Raw genomic sequence first — 17,578 nt, forward strand, 5'->3', positions numbered from 1 at the left:
TTTTTAATGTTGCCTGGTTATAAGTTAATATGCCATGCAAAAAAACAACAAATGAAGCCGATAACCTTAACCAGCTCTAACCAGCGAACACAGATAAGATAAGATAGGTTCAGCTTGCCGTTGCCGTCATTGATTGAGATAAATTAATTAATTATTATAGCTCTGCTCAGCCACCTCAGTTTAGTGGTTGCCATGTAGCCGAGCCCACGGGCCGCGAAACGAGCCGATAGCCATTTATTAGCGAACGAATCGAATATGACTCAAGTCGAAGGTCGATGTCGCTCAATCGGGTCAATGTAATTTATTTTCTTCGTTTACTTCTTACATCTTCTTAATCTTAACTGCGATCGGATATACTCAATGAGTAGAGTATACAGGGTGAATAAAAAGTCAAGACCCCCCATCTAATATTTTTCCAAGTAAATATACAGATATATCCTTTTGGGGGTCGTGCAATCTTAGCAGGAAGTTTCATTTTATGATTTTGAAATTTTTGAGTATATTGAAAATAAAACATACAGAATTGAAAATTGAAACAATATGAATTAAAATCTATATATGTACATTTTTAAGCGGAGTCAATAAATGATGTCATAGTCCAGTAATCAATCTTTCGTAAATACACAAATAACATTAGTTGATAAAAAAAACAGCTGTTACAATACACGAGACCTTACCGTCAGACCGCCACCGCCCACCACCGCGCCGTGCAGAACGCAACATACCGTGCATAGCCGAACTGTTCGTGGGAAATTGTTATCTTTATCACTGTCGCTGTCAAAACGTGGGTATTTACTCAGGGGAGGTATAGAAGAGGCTACGATGACAGCTGTGGGCTTCTTATTAGCTGAGGGAACGCCATTAGCGTAACAATACGACCTGAAGCACAGAAAATATACTTCTATTACCAAGTATAGTAGTATATATTCTGTGCCTGAAGCCATCGGCCTCGGTGGTCTAGTGGCTAGCATGCCGGACTGATATGCTGAAGGTCCCGGGTTCAAATCCCGCCGGTAGCAGTAACTTTTTGTCCAAGATTTTTTCATTATCATCAAGTTTGGTTCGGTTATGACAGTTTAATTTTATTATTATGTCATTATAAAATTTTAATTGAGCAATTTCTAGTTTTTTTTTCAAACAGAATTATTTTTTCTATTACTTAACTTTTGTTATATTATTTCATTATCAGCAAGTTTGGTTAGTTCGGTTAGGTTATGATAGTTTAATTTTATAATTTAAAAATAATAAAATTGAATTTGAGGCATTTATAATTTTATTTTATGAACAGAACTATTTAGCGATTAGTGCTTCATTGCCAAAGTGCTCTCTACTACAGCGCTGTTCACGGAGGAATTTTGAACTAATGCTTCAATCGTACCTCCCCTAAGTCAGATCCCAAAACGTGTCGTTTGGGGTTTGTAGGTTAATTTAAATTAATTTAACTGTCATAACCCAACCAAACTTGCTGATAATGAATATTTCGAATGAAGTACTAATAACAAAAATTGTTCTGTTTATAAAATAAAATTATATAAATGTCTCAAAATCAATTATATAATTTTTTAGTTATAAAATTAAACTATAATAACCTAACCAAACCAACCAAACTTGCTGATAATGATAAAAATTCGAGGCAAAAAGTTAAATGCCTCCGGTGGGTTTCGAACCGGCTACCTCCAAATTATCAGCCCGGTGCGCTGTCCACTACACCATCGAGACCTACGGCTGTCCAGTGTATCGTTGCGGTAATGGTGTTCACTGGAGCAGTGGTGGGTGGTGGTGGGCGGTGGCGGTCTGTCAGCAAGGGTTAATTTACAACACCACTTGCGACGTTGCCAGTTCGAAGGCCGCGGCCTGGAGTTAAAGGCCAAAGGCGGCCGTGCCTGAGACCACGTGGTCGTGCTTGTCTCGTCGTTGTCGTTGAACTTTGACTTCATATCATGACTTTTTGAAAATTGCTTGTATGTAACATCTCATGACCTAGTACGTGTCTAGTTCTAGTAGGTTTTAAACTAACTATCCGTTTTCATGATGGAGAAAGCGAAGAGACCTGAAAGGATATCTGCTAAAATTGGACCATCTATCCTAAATGCAGATTTGTCTAAATTGCATGAAGAATCGGTGAAGTTAGTTTCTTGTGGTGCAGACTATTTACATCTTGATGTTATGGATGGCCATTTCGTTCCTAATATAACTATTGGGCATCCAGTGGTTAAATGCTTAGCAAGCAAGATGAAAAATGTATTTTTTGAGACACACATGATGGTCTCTAACCCAGATCAGGTAAGTTAAAACTATAGGCCTAGGCTACCAGTACTCAAGCCCTAGGCCTACCCTTTATTGTGACTTTAAGGTTATGATCAAGGCCTAGTGACTTAATACGGAATGCAAAAGCCCAGGGCTAAAATGTGAATGAATCAGATTAAATCTCCTAATGGATTATCTTTCTTAACACGTTCACTGCTGAAAACCTTTATACAAGCGCTCGTAAATTGCTGCGAGGCTCAGGCGGAGCCCCGGCACGCTAACTGAATCAGCGATTACTATTAGCATTGAAATATCTCAGGGAAATAAAAAAATACTATGGGAAATATCTCAGTAAGACGAATCACTAAAGAGCAGTGGTGATTGTTCTGTGTTAGGCCTACCCCGAAAGTGGACGTAACTCACTGAAACACCCTTGGAAGGTAGCAGCACTGCCTGGATCAATAACCATAGTCTTTGTAATATGGCTTGAATAGAGAAAATCACCGAAAACGGGACAAAAGCATTGCCAGACAGGATTTTACGGGAATGTTTAATAGCGTACCAACCCACACCAAAATAAAGCTCGCATTTTACACTACAGGCTGGCAACAATTACAACGTTCCCCGGCAATGGCTGAGCTCACATTGAAGCAAAGTTTTTGACAGTGGTGAAGGACGTGATTTCTCGCCCCGCACCAGTGGCATCGGTACCGCAGGGCGAGAATTCCCGCCCCTTGCACTGAACGTGTTAATCATTGTGATAGCTTAGAAACACGCACAGTGGTTCTCTGGGGTACAGTATTAGGCTAATTCACAGTAGACTTATTAACTTAAAATGTTAAACAAATCATTTTGGTATGGTGCTAGATACTGAAAGGCCTTTAAGTTATTTTTTTACCTTCAAGAAAATGCATGTTAAGCTTAGCCTACCTACTTTGATTGTAGTGCCTGAAATAGCCTAACTTCTAGGTAAAACAAAAAATATCTCCCCCTCCTTCCTCCTAAAACTAAATAGCCTAAAATCCAAGCAGGGACGTAACTAGGCTATTCAGCACCCCGGACAAACACCTATTTTGGCCCTCCCCCTCAATTGGACTGAAACTAGTTCCTTACAAATCTTATTAAAAAATGTGTGGTGTGTCCATCGGTACAATACATTAATACTATTTAGTTCTTAAAATGTTTACCTCAAGTTCAAAGTACTACAAGGCCGAGATATTTGTGGTAAATAATTGAATACAGTACGTATTTTCTCTTTATAGCTCTTATAGTGTAGTGACTCATCAACAACAGACAGACAACGCAGTATGATCATCCTCATACTCGCTCCGTACAAGCTCATACGGACCGTTAACATGATTCGTAAACAGTATATCAGTCACATATCATTCATCATTTCACTTTTTACTTTCTTAGACTTATACAAAAATTAAAAATATAATGATTTTCTTTTGCAACACAAGGCGGATTAAAAATATTTTCAACAATTTTTGTTTGAAAAAATCTGTGCCCGTGTTGGCGCCCCCAACAACTGGCGCCTGTGGCTCATGCCCCGTGTGCCCCCCCCCCCCCCTAGTTATGTCCCTGAATCCAAGGTAGGCCTACTAACTTAGCCTAACTTGGCTAAGTGGTGCCTTGCTCTTACTTGAAAATTCATCTAAATTATGTTAACCAGAAAGAGTAAGTTAAATGTAATTGAATAATTTAAGTATTATGCCCCCTAAGTTATGTGATTATTTCCGTAAAAGTAGAACCTCTGATATCCGGCCTTGGTTTTACCGGTCTTTTTTTTCCGGCCCCTTTCAGGAAGCCAATATCAAAATGTTTTTCTCACAGCCTATAGACTTTTAGATGCAATCTTTGTGACTTGTGACTTCTCACTATTTACCTGTTTGTTTATCATTGTACTGTGTTGCTATACTTGGTTGAGCTAGTAAACTTATGCCATTTTATAAACATGTTTAAGTTATTCTTCTAAAAATAATTCCAGAACAGATTTGAATGATACTTTTGTCTACATATCCCTATTGATTATGCCTACATATTATTATTAGGTATGAATTGTCATTTTTATAGTAGGTTGGTTTATCCGGCCAAATCGTTATCCGGCCAGGCCCTTGGTCCCGTGCTCGCCGGATATGAGGGGTTCTACTGTAGTCTAAAACCCATCACCACAACTACCGGTACTTGATGGATCGTCTGTCATGGACGCTACCAACTTAACCACACTTACCTTAACCTACACATCAATGTTGTTTGGTTTACAGTGGATTGAGGATATGTCACAGTCTCATGTAGACCAGTATACATTCCATGTGGAAGCGTCCAAAGATGTCAAGACTACTTGCAGAAAAGTTAGAGAATCTGGAATGAAGGTTTGTGTGCTTGATCATTTTTATAAATTCCAAAATCAATAGGCCTACATTATTGGTATTTCAGGCTCTCTTATTGGGAAAAACTTCCTCCTAACAATATTTAAATCAAATTAAATAAAAAAAAGATAATTGATTCGACGATAGATATGTAAACTATGACGTATCAATTTATCAAAAGAACAATGTCAGTTTCTATGAAAAAAAGATCTGTGTGGGATATAAATTTTGAAACCTTTTTCCTACAAATTTTAAAAGTAAAATAGATTTAAATAATTGTAGAAAACTAATTAAAAATTGTCTGTTGTTAAAGAGTTATTTATTCAAAAAGTTTTTTTTTTAATATTTAACTTAGATGTTTGGATGGAATCCTTCAATATGATTAAAAACAAATGTTGATACTCATTAATAGTAGCTAATGTCTTTACTGACTCTAACTACTCAATCTATTAAGTAATTTCAGTAGGCCTATATTGGCTAAGTCTGTAGGCCTACTCAGTCGATTAATCAGTGATTCAACTATGGCAATTTTTATCCTATTTCCCCTATCTTACGGGCTTACAAACAGTGACGTACCGTGGGGGGGGGTCTGCCTCAGGCCCCGCACCAACATAGGCCCCATAGGGCCGTATTCCCCTAACGTTGGGTACGGCGATTGCAGAGGGCCTCGCCCTGGGAAGGGGCCTCAAAAGAATGTTTTGTTTCTCTTTTTAGAAAATTAATTTTGTCAATAATGTGTTAGAATTAGGGGGTACAACTTTCCGAATCAAACTTATCTCCTCACGAGCGCCGAAAGCGTCTGCAAAGATTGCGCGATCGAATATCACGACTCCCAGCGATCGCGGGTAAAGATAATCAAAACCGCCAAAGTTCAAGATTGCTCCGAGACAGAGACGTTAATGATTTTGTGGCGATAGCTGGAGACGAAGATTATGTCCTCGCAAACGCGGAAGTTATTCAGGATTTTCTCACGATCATTATAGAAGTTAATGTACTCGCGATGGCGCAAGATGTTCATTACTTCACCGTGGATGTACAATATGTTTACAATTCCTTTACGATCGCGGAAGATGCCCACAATTTTAAATTCACTAAGACTGCAGGGGACTCAACTACTTGTTGTGACCAAAGGACGATTTTGTTAATTCTCTATTCAGTTTCGTGTTCACGATTTTGCCGCGATCGCAGGGGACGAAAATGCTGTACGCGCGTTTGCGTGGGATGTTGACGATTTTGTCTTAAAGGTAGAATATATCCGAGCCCCGAAATATGTTTACTATTTTATCTTTGATTTTGGATGATAACCACTATTACTTGCAACCGCGGGAGATGAAGATGTAGATCCCGCAAACATGGAAGGCACTCACGATTTTGTAGTTACCGAGGACAATATTGGTAATTTTTGCCACGATTGCAGTAGTCGTTTGGTCCACTTATAGCACAAAATATAATGTGAAATATAAAGATAATGTAATAATACTGTATTTTATACAAAGATATTATATTGTAAATAAAAAAAGTAATTAAAAGTAGTGGCAGTAAAAAACTTATTTGTGTTACTTCTTGGACTGCTCGAGCTCATTATGAATCTCCAACTCATAAAAACATTTAAAATGTTATTTCTATAATTTGTTAAATACATTTTTCTATCTTAACCAAAAAGAAAGCGAGTTTTTAGCGAATTTCCCTATAGGGAAGTAGCTACTACCATTACCGTAGGTGGCACGGTAAGACCTAGACCCGGGACCGATTCACTTTTTCATTTTGATGACCCCAGAGGCCAAAAACACCATTCGTTCAAATTTTTATACATATATGTATATATATATACAGGGTGTCCCGGAACTCTCTACCAATATTTTAGGGCATTGTTCCTGGGTAGTTAACATACCTAAATATCATATTTAAATTGTCCGGAAGTCCTTAGTTACTCACACAGCCGCCATTTTGTTTTTTAAGTTATTAATTTTTTCTAAGGAATGGTTTTAAACATACAAAATTGAAACTTTGCACAAACATTTATGACAACTAGACAAAGTCATCCACCTTTTGATTTGAATCTAATTTTCCGTCTGCAATGTTTTGTGGTTATGTTACTAAATTATTCCCATTATTTACGATTTCGGCAGAAAAATATGTATTATCATTATTTAGTTTTTATCGCGGTTTTTTGTCGTGAGCGATCGCTTTTACCCACTGATTTGGTTGTTCTATTATAAATGCAGATTTTTAACATGTTATGAGGATCAGAATACTTACTTACTTAATCCTGTTGGTGTCGAGGTTACAAGGCGCCCCATGACTTTCTGTCTGCAGTGAATGTTAGAGCTTCACGAATGGAGCTGCCCCTCTCACGCAGAGCATCCTCTACTGTATCTCTTCCTCCCATTTCCTTCTCGGTCTACCTCTCTTGCACTTTCTCTCAACTTTGACCTCTTTCATCATCTTCGGAAGCCGAGTTGTGGGCATACGATGAACATGCCCAAACCACTTTAGTTGCTGTTCCTGTATTGTGGTAGTTAAGGGCTTAACATCTAAAGTGTTTCTTATTGCAACATTCCTTATCCTATCCCTTCTAGTTTTGTTCTCTACTTTCCTAAGATAGAACATGATCTCCATTGCTTGGAGCTTGCTTTTGAGTCTTTTGGTCAAAGTCCAGGATTCACATCCATTGGCAAGGTAGACACGAAGGTAGATTTATAGACTGCTAATTTGGTTTTCTTTGAGATTTCTTTCTTACCTAGAAATTTGTTTCTTATGCACCAGAAGAGGCGACTTGCTGCTGCAACCCTTCCGTTTATTTCTTCTTCTATTTTTCCGTTTTCTGCAGTAACTGAGCCTAAATATTTAAATGTTGATACCTGTTTAAAGTGGCTATTTCCTACTGAGATTTGATGGTTGACCTTTTTCCCACTGATGACCATGGTTTGGGTTTTGTTTGCATTTATTTTCATACCTTTTTTTGACAGCTCATCCGCCCATATTTTCATATATGATGCATACTTTCCTCGTTTTTTCCCAAAACCACTATGTCGTCTGCAAAAGCTAGGCTGCAAATTTTAACAGCTCTTAGTTGATAGTTTCCCACGACAAGACTTTTAGTTTTAGCTTTCACTTTTTTCATTATTTCGTCCAGCAGTAGAATAATGATAATAGAATAAGGATCAGAATACAATTTTATTAAATAAATACCATTCCTTTTATCTATTTTTCCTACTAATGTAATATAGGTATTTCAGAAGGTTTGTACTATTTATTCATAATTTACATTATGTAGAAATTAGTTAGTTGAGCCTAACTAGGCCTAGGCTAGTAACTGATTAAATAGTTAGGCTTTTATATGTTGGCTATCTTTTATTTAGGCTATTTGTTTTGCAAATAGGCCATTGATATATGACCTGCCACACCATTACGCCTAATATTTATGGTAACTAAATCATAGGCCTATTTTATATTTCAGGTAGGAATCGCCTTGAAACCCGGAACTCCTACAAAATCAGTAGAAGAATACATCGACATTGCAGACATGATTCTTATAATGACAGTGGAACCTGGATTTGGTGGACAAAAGTTCATGGATCCTATGATGGCAAAAGTGAAATGGCTCCGGGAGAACTACCCCACATTGGACATTGAAGTAGATGGAGGAGTTGGTCCAAGCACCATTAAAGCTTGTGCAGAGGTAATACTAAAGAGTTGAAAGTTTATACAGGGTGTCTCAGACCACCCGGCCTTTGGAGTGATTTTTTGGGTTTGAAAATAATTTAGCTGAATTCCTTGGGGTCAAAATAGGGGGTTCCAGATGCAATTAGGTTTCCATTTGCTTTCATATTGGAGCTATAGAAGCCGGGTGGTCTGAGACACCCTGTAAGCTCTTTCTAGTTTTTTTTTCAAGTTGAACGGTTGCTTTTTCACTCTCCCCCTATACTAAGTATATAGGGAGAAAGTATTGTTTTTGTCAAATTTTTAGAGTTTGAGTTTTGGGTGGAAATATCTGTTTTGGGCCCACCTGAACTGAGGTTTTCTAAGTGATGGGGTCTGTGTGTGTGTGGATGTGTACAGAGCTACAGACTGTACCGTGGTTTGATTTTGATGAAATTTGGTATGTGGATTAGGTCTATTTATAGTAGGCTATATCCAGGCTTCTTTTGATTTTTTTTTTAATTTTAATATTTACCTTATGATTTTTCCATAAAACCCCATAATATAACAGGAAAATAGCATCACAAACAATTAAGATAACAAATTACCAATCAGATTTGAGTCACAAATACTTTGATTTCTACTTTTCTATTTCAGCCAATGACTTTGTGAAGTGAGTCTGTGTTTTTAATTGTTTACGATATATATTCTATAATCTCTTTAAGGCGTTTAAACCAAAGATAGTAATTTTTTTTGTTTTTTACTAGATCAAACATAACATCTATAAAGCTATGATCCAACTGTTATGATCCTCTACGCAAAATGTCATTCACTATTCTGCAATAGACTGTGTTTAGAATTTCAATGAGCAGTATAGTATTGCACATTTTTTTATTTGACAACACTATAACAATTGAATAGGCAAACAAACTCTTTAAGATGGGTTAATGTTAATGTTAGTAGTTGTTTATTGTTTGTTCAATTAGGCCTACTTGATAAGATTATTTCTGCCAGTTATTTTACACTGTCATTTAGAATATGAATTTTCTTTCAAGCATTTTATGTGCATTAATTGACTTTGTAAAAAAATTTAAATATTCAATATTGCATACCGGTATGTGTTATTTATATTAAAGGTCTCGGTCTCTCCACAAAAAGTTAAAGTGGAATCTCAATTGCAAGATCCTCAATTACAATTCACCCTTGATAACAAGTGTCATTTTCAAATCCTTTTGATTTTTCTATCGCCCCTAATCACATGTTGTAAACTTTGATAAACTTTAATTTTGATAGACCCATTGAGAAACTTGCTATTGAGATTCTACTGTACAATTTGTATGTAAACTAATTAAATAGCTCGTTTGAGGTAAAAGAACATTTGAGTCTCAACAACAAACAAGTAATTCGGTCCCAGGTCCAGTTCTAACTGTTGCACCTATGCTTTTTGCTTCTTCCCTTTAGGAGAATTTCGCTCTAAACATCTCACAAGCTTAAAATACTTACTTTAAAGGGACTGTTTAAGTTTTGTGTTTTTTCAGGTTTTTGAGGAAAATTTATAAGAATTGTAGTTTTAACAATATTTAAAGTGTTAAATAGTTTTTCCCTCCATTCAATGTAGTGATATAATAGAGATTTAATTGATGTTCTAGGCAGGAGCCAACATGATTGTGTCTGGGACAGCCATTATAAGTGCTCCAAACCAAAAGACTGTAATGAACGAAATGCGAGAATGTGTGCAGTCTTACATTGACAAGCGTCAAAGTACCCAAGGCAGCTAGTGAAAATAATCTATTGTTGTTAGTGAAAAACATCTCACTCTGGTGCATTCTAACGGGTATTAATTTAAAGGGGCTCTACATTGTTTGGATACTTACTATTTAGGCCACATTTTATATGTTATGTTTAACTACACCCATCTAAAGAAATCTGAATGTGTGTGGATTTTTTTTAGAAAATATGTGTTTATTAATTTTTATTGAGCAATGCCTAGAGTTTTTTTACCTATATATTTTTTTTCATAAATATTCTCAGCTTTTTTGTCTTTGTTAATATAAAAAAAAATCTTAATTGGTTCAGTTTTGACTTAGTTTTCTAACTATATTATTGTTATAAGGGTTTTTTGTTAAGATAGCAGGCTTACCTGAACTGACACTATATACACAAAACATAAGAATATTTCACTGACACTGACAGCATTTTCAACTAAGGAAGGGGAGTTTTCTTTATGCCCAATATCGTGGCCGGATAAACCATGGTTGGTAGAGCACAACCAACTGCCCATTGTTGTCTGTTTAATCCGATAGGTTGGGTGCCTGGAGACATTGAGCCCAAGTTTTATTGGATTAACACAAACCCAAGGCTTTGACTTGGAGGCAGTATTTGTGTGGCCTGCAACCACATAGAACTGTTGAGTAGAAAGATGCTCAGGTTGTAGCTGAGAAGTAGGTTGTTGTTTAGGAGGAGATGATTGCTTCATACACTGATGAGAGTGGAATTAAGTAGATTCTCTTCTTAAAACGAGTTGCCTGTTGTTTCCTTTGTCCTCTCTTCTCAAAGGTAGTAATGGCCTGACAAGTCTTCTGTCTCTTTTTAGCTTCTGTCAAGAGAAGAGCTAGTTGAGGCCGATGAAATTAGATTAGATAGTATTGGAGTGCAGAGGAACCAGAGAGGTGCTCCATTTTACCCACTTCTCAACCAAAGATATTTGTTGTGTACTACCAAATTTGATTATTCAATATAAACCCCATGATTAACAAAAAAAAATCTTTTGGCATCATTGTCTCAAAAAAATTACTGGCCACCATATTGGGCCTACAGAAAACTCTGTCTTCCTTAGTTAAAAATGCTGTTAGTGACAGTTAAATATTCTTATATTTGTGTATATATACTATAGTGTTAAGTTTGGTGAGTCTTCTGCCAGTTTGGACTCTTTCACATTCAGAAAAGCCTGATATCGTCACAAAACATCTTAAAAACCTAGGCCCTCGTGCTCTTTGTTACATCCTTATATTATGATTGTGTTATCCAGAAAGTAACGTATGTTTTAAACAAAAAATTATTAAAAACATATTTTATTGTTTACAATTGTGGGATATGGCTGAATAGTGAATTTCTACTTAGTGTATTAATGTAAGGCCAAACTAGTAGTTCCGTCTCGTGGAGACTGAAGCCAATGGAGACTGCAGACCATCACCACCTTTGAGAAGAGAGGACGAAGAAAACAACAGGAAACTCGCTTTAAGAAGAGGTTCTCCTTAATACAACTCTCAACAGTGTAGGCAGCAATCATCTACTCCTAAGCAACAACCTACTTCTCCGCTACAACCTGAGCATCGTTCTACTCAACAGTTCTATGTGAATCCATGGTTGCAGGCCACACCGATACTGCCTCCAAGTCAAAACCTTGGGTTTGTGTCAATCCAATAAAACTTGATTAAACAGACAACAATGGGCAGTTGGTTGTGGTCTGCCATCCATGATTCATCCAGCCCAGCTTTGTGGATGCCCGGGGTAGAGTTTCCCTTTTTTTACCCACCATACACATATAAAGGAGTACAGTTTTAGCAGCTTTATTAACTGCCAATATTTGTTTATAAAATGGTGATAACTATGTGATTTTAAACATTCCTACCTACAGTTATCCTAGATTGTAAAAAACTTAGAACAACATAACGGGTTATTTTGAGTTTACAACTTTTTACACAGTCTATAGGTTACGATCTTATTTTTAAGTAGGAAAGTTTAGTTTTTAGAGAAAAATATGTAACATATAGAAGTGTTTTGTTGGTTTTAGTAATAAAATATTGATGGATAAATCTGTAATATCTTTTTCAGCCTGCTCTTTATAAGTAATTTATTGAGCAAAATTAACCAAACACAATTAGCGTTAACCATCTCAAAATAAACTGAGGTAAAACTAAAATACACAACTTCATAGCTGGTGATCCTGCTTGGTCTTCAATGCCAGAGGGAGGCTGTTGTACAGCTACTACACAAAAGTTGTGCTACACACAGCTGTTGTGTAGCGTTCTACTGAAAATGATGTTGGAAGAATTAAGTGGAGTGTTTGGTGAACGATGATTTCAACAGATCACGAAGGATGTCTCTTTACTAGGGCTAGTAAGACCTTTGACTCCAAACCTGTATAAACTTACTCAGTCCATAGCAATTGAATAAGCGTTAGCTATAGTTAGGGTACACTCGTCAATTGAATAAGCATTAGCTATGGTTAGGGTACACACAAGTCAATTGAATGTGATTCTTTTATTTAAAAGCAATTTTTGTGTCATGTGCTTGACTCCTTTGCTTCAATATCAGAGGAAAAACAATAGTTCAGAGATAACATAAGTCTAGTTTTATTGATTGAGTACAACAACAGTAAAAATAAGTACCCCGTCCTAGCGAACCTGCAGACTAATGGCATTTCTATTTTCCTGAATAGTTTTTTCCTTAAAGTTGTCAGATTAATTCCTTATGTAAATAACGTTAGTAATAATGAATACTTAGGTTTGCTGCCACAGATAAGGTAATAAAGTGTGTTTTTTATTGAAATATTAGTAGCTTGCTTAGTCCCTAGTTTTAAAATAAACAAATGAAATATTCAAAATTTGATTCAAATACTATTTTGGTTAATTACATGTGCAGAAATAAGTTATATTAGACCCAACAAAAAATGTTCTAATTCTAAACTATTTACATACCTCATCGTCTTGCAGTTCAAATATATTGCTTTTATCCACTACACATGTCTTGCCAAATATGGCATTTTCAAAAATTGTTCTGTCATTGAAGAGCTTTGTGTTGAGATTTATGAAAAGTCAATAGGGATTTTAATTTGCACAGTAAATGTATCACAACTTTTGTTAAACAATATTCTCTATAAGGAACAGATGAGAATATTGTTGAGAAGACATGATTGAACTTTGAGAGGGACTCAAAGGTCAGGGAAGTAGAGTCTATGATTCATCTACCAAACATGTTAAAATGCTGATTACTAAAAATATTATTCTAGCAAAGAACCATACAGGATTACATTTAAAAGCTTAAACAAATGGTTGATTTAAAATAATAGTATACCAATTTGTTAAATTTTTAAAATTTCTGAGGCCTTAAGCACTGACTTAATAGTGGTACAGTTAGATAAACATTTTTGGGTGTCACTGAAATCAGGAGAACATAGCCCTTGTCATTATAGTTCTAAAATACACACATTTAAAATAAAAATAATAAGATACCAGACTAAAGTTATCTTATTTCACACGTTTCGCGACACCTTTTTTCAACGTTTTCATTGGCAGTTGATGGGGTTTTATTAGGGGTACCTATATTAATTTGATGTTTGATTTGGATCTCTATATGTATTGTAAGTATTTTTCACAGTCTTTGTAATCAAGCCTAAACAAGGAAATTGAGGATGAGCAGGTATACCGATAGCTATATAGATACACAGACAGAGGCAAAATCCATGGGAATTTAAAGTTAAAATTACAATAAAAAATAAATACAGCAGAGGTGTATTTAGTTACTACTAAATATTTAGTTATTACTAAGGCTAGTATTAGTTAGTATCCACTTTTTAGGTACAGTGAACATTTACATAACAGATTATACTGGGGAGTAGTTTTGAGTTTGTGTAGACCTGGTAGTTTGTTCCCAACTAAGTTGGGCATTACTGACAGTTTGGTCTGGTAGACAAACAATCAGGAAACATAGCCAAGCTGATAAGCCTGCAAAAGCTTAGCACAACTCTGTGATCTACTGACTTTGGGAGTGGCCCTTCCCAACTTTGTAACCTGCTCTTGGGTTGACTAATGACATACACATTGAAGTGGAATCTGCAGGGCAGCATATCAGCATATATATCTATCTAGTAATATTTTCCAAAATTCATGTTTGTATATGTTTATAGTGTGATTAAGACTGCTCAGTATCTGACATGTTTTGTTTCTAAGACAACATTCTCTAAGAATGCAACTCATCAAAAAGCAATTAAAACAAGTCTGACACAAACATAAAAATGGTCATATACATAAAAACTTAGATAGTGCTATTACATGATAATACTGATTTAGTCTGGCTTGGCGTGGGCGTTGATAGCAGACTTTAGTTTTGTCCACCGAATGGAAATATGGCCACTAAACAGGTAACTGCACCATTGCCCACGATAGTGCTGCCCAGATCCAGTGCTTTATATGACCTCAGATGTCCTGAACAAGCAGTATAGTCTTCACAAAACCAAAACCCCTTTTCAGTTGAATTCTGCTTTGGTGTTGAGCAGAATCGTCAGAAACTGGTATACAGACGGCTCTTCTTCAATGATGTGAATCAAGGCTTTGTAGTATTGAGTATTTATTTAAATGCTACAATACAATACAGACTTTGGTCCAATTACATTACAGTATAATACATTATACATTCTTATAACACATACTTTATATGATATTTATTTCGAGTATATTATAAGACATTGAGTCTTATGCCTACATTGAGTCTTATGTCTACATTGAGCCACACACAGTGCCAAGCTGTACATGAGATGGCTATGAAACAATTATAAAGGCACAATTGTAAAGTGTCGGTAGATCTTCAAGATGACATTTCAAAGTTATCTTAGGAGGAATCTCTAGCCAACATATTGCATACACACCTTTATCAATATGTGTATTCCAGCTTAGCCTGGGGTCTAATCAGAACCCTAGAAGTTTCACAGCCTCATTCTTGTCGTTAATTGGCTTTAGAAAGAGTGCAAAGCAAGGACTGAATCTATTGTCATTGTCTGTGTTTTATATGAATGAATCATTTTTGCCAGCACCAAAAGATGGCCAGGATAGGTAGTCACTATGTCTCCTCCTCCAGATACTTAAAAAGTATAGTATCTATAGTATCGTCAGCTAAAATTAGGGTTGAACCATTTAGTTATAAAGTCATTACAGTACTATTGTACTGAAAAAGAGGGGGGAGCATCGAGCCATGTAGTGCTACAGGGTTCGGAGCTCGGATCCTATGGCCCATCATGAGGGATGTCCCTGATACAGGAGGAGGACCCCATTTATGGTGACAACTTGAGTTAATTGACAATGGAGTTAATTGGAATAAAAAACATTTCATTAGCATGGTTTAAACCATATTTTTCAGATAGAAAACAATTTGTAGTCATAAATGGAGTTCAGAGCAATTTAGCTGAAGTAGACTATGGCGTAGTTCAAGGAAGTACCCTTGGTCCTTTATTATTTCTAATATATATAAATAATCTAGTTAAAATCGACATTGAAAGGGAAGTTTTATCTCTTCGCAGTTGACACTCTAGTATTATTTGAAGAAAGACTGGGAGACAGTTTTCCTCGCAGAAAGAGGTATTTCAAAAATTAAAAAATGGTTTGATCAAAATGTTTTGACACTCAATGTAGATAAAACTAAATTCATGCCAATCGCTTTTAGTCATCGTGGTGATACACTAATCAATGAGTTGAAAATTCATTCTTGTGCTAATTTTGATTCGGATTGTGACTGTCCAGTGATAGATAGGCCTAGAGTGAAAAAATATAAATACCTTGGCATAATGATTGATTAAACTTTCATGGGCAGACCACGTATCATATCTAAATAATAAACTAAGAAAATATATCTATGCTTTTAACCAGTTACAGCAGATTTTGGAGTTTGAAGAAATCAGAATTGCATATTTTGCTTACGTGCAGTCCCTACTTGACGGAGGAATAATAGCCTGGGGCTGTGCATATGGTTATATTTTAAAGCCATTAATTATCACCCAAAAAGCGATAATAAAAGCAGCCTTTAGGCAGGAGTCGGCGCTACCCTTCGGATGCTCTCTTCAATTAAATGAACGTTCTCGACATCAGACAATTGTTTATTCAAACCATGACTATTTACATATTCAAACACTCGAATGACATTTTTGAAAGAGTAACACACGAATACAGAACCAGACATGCACTAGGTGGAGGAATTTATTTACCGAGACTAAATAGAACCTACTCTACAACAAATTGCTACTATATTGCTCACACTATCTACAACAATCTGCCCTACAACTTACGCGAAAACTATTTTGGACCACTGGTCAAATACAAAAAACAAATTACCCTATGGCTACAAAGCATTGGGAGATCAACTGCTCAAAATTTACTGATCTCAACCTACAGACAATGATCAACCTACAGGCAACAAATTTACACTCACATCAGCTGATAGAGTGAAAGAACGATTGTATGCAAGCACGTATGCTAGCGGTTCCCGATTCCGCGCCACAGGGACAGAGCATTGACGGCCCTAGGGCTACCTACCAGCCGCCTGTTGGTGTCGGAGTGAGTGCAGCAGTGTGTATGTTTGTGTGTGTATGTGTGCGCGCGCGCGCGCGCGTGTGGGTTTGTGTGTGCTTGGGAAGTACAGTAGCAGCAGCAGGTTATCTCAGCGAGCACAGAATAAAAATAGAGGGGCCATGCGTATTTAAATAACATTATAGGCCGTGACGCCAAGTTCCCCCGCTCCGGATTCGGTCAACTCGCCGTGACCGAGTAAAACAGCGTCAAAAACCCTTTTTATGATACTCGATGATTAGACGCACTTACAGTAGTCCTAAAATTACCAAACTTGGAACAGGGAAAATTTATTAGTACTGCTCAATAATAGTAAGCTTTAAAATATTATATATATCCTATTTTGTTTTTATTAATTGATAAAACTGAAAGAAATTATTAATTCTTTTGTGAAAACATGAATTATTAGTAATCGAGGAAGTTTTTTTATTTTTTGGTCAGGAAAGTTTCGTCTGCGGCAAAGTTTGAGAGCATTAGTTGAACCTTAACATATATTTTTCTGAGAATTCTGTGATGGCTGGTAAAGGAAATAAATTAGGTTGAAGAGGCAGTAAAATCCGTCCTACGGCGCGCGGCGGCGCGACTCGGGCACTGCACGCTGTCACTGCGACCGTGTCTCGTCACTCACTGCTGCCCTAAGAATCGAGTAATGAAACACTTATCTAATTAACCTACATAAATATTTTTGTACTTACTGGCACTTTTTCTCTTCAGGTAATGATTGTAGATGATTTATTGTGTGGAGAAATAAACAGGCTTTAGTTCTAAGCTTGTATTTCACAAGTAAATATAGTTCAATATTATAAGTTCATATATTGATTTCAGCAGTAAGATCAGATGGTTTTGTTCAAATTCTTGATCGTTGTAATGATCTGATATGAATATGGGTAGGCCGATGCAACGGCTTAAAACCTTTGAAATGATTACTTCAGTGATATTTACCATTTTCAACTGATTAAACACTACAGCTCTGCTGAATGC

General features: G+C 36.4%; 1 protein-coding gene across 2 annotated transcripts; it reads left to right on the top strand.

Annotated features, from left to right (window-relative positions):
* The first annotated feature begins 1,945 nt into the window (after positions 1–1,945).
* On the top strand, positions 1,946–12,066 carry LOC128998597 (ribulose-phosphate 3-epimerase-like). Of its 2 annotated transcripts, XM_054424805.1 has the most exons (4): positions 1,946–2,283; positions 4,515–4,622; positions 8,080–8,301; positions 9,911–12,066. In XM_054424805.1, the coding sequence occupies exons 1-4, from the start codon at positions 2,029–2,031 to the stop codon at positions 10,037–10,039; spliced, it is 714 nt and encodes a 237-aa protein (XP_054280780.1). In that variant the 5' UTR covers positions 1,946–2,028; the 3' UTR covers positions 10,040–12,066. The 2 variants fall into 2 exon arrangements, with proteins under 2 accessions (XP_054280780.1, XP_054280781.1); XM_054424806.1 differs by lacking the exon at positions 4,515–4,622.
* Positions 12,067–17,578: the final 5,512 nt, after the last annotated feature.

This window comes from Macrosteles quadrilineatus, unplaced genomic scaffold (genome assembly GCF_028750875.1).
Source record: "Macrosteles quadrilineatus isolate MER2022 unplaced genomic scaffold, UCM_ALF_1.0 Scaffold_7__1_contigs__length_78375512, whole genome shotgun sequence".
Lineage (NCBI taxonomy): Eukaryota > Metazoa > Arthropoda > Insecta > Hemiptera > Cicadellidae > Macrosteles > Macrosteles quadrilineatus.

What these genes read in the sequence shown, in the direction of transcription:
- LOC128998597 (XM_054424805.1), top strand. Translation starts at nt 2,029, where the DNA reads ATGATGGAGAAAGCGAAGAGACCTGAAAGGATATCTGCTAAAATTGGA. An exon ending in TGGTCTCTAACCCAGATCAG is followed by an intron (nt 2,284 to 4,514) that starts GTAAGTTAAAAC and finishes TTTGGTTTACAG; the next exon opens with TGGATTGAGGATATGTCACA. An exon ending in TTAGAGAATCTGGAATGAAG is followed by an intron (nt 4,623 to 8,079) that starts GTTTGTGTGCTT and finishes TTTATATTTCAG; the next exon opens with GTAGGAATCGCCTTGAAACC.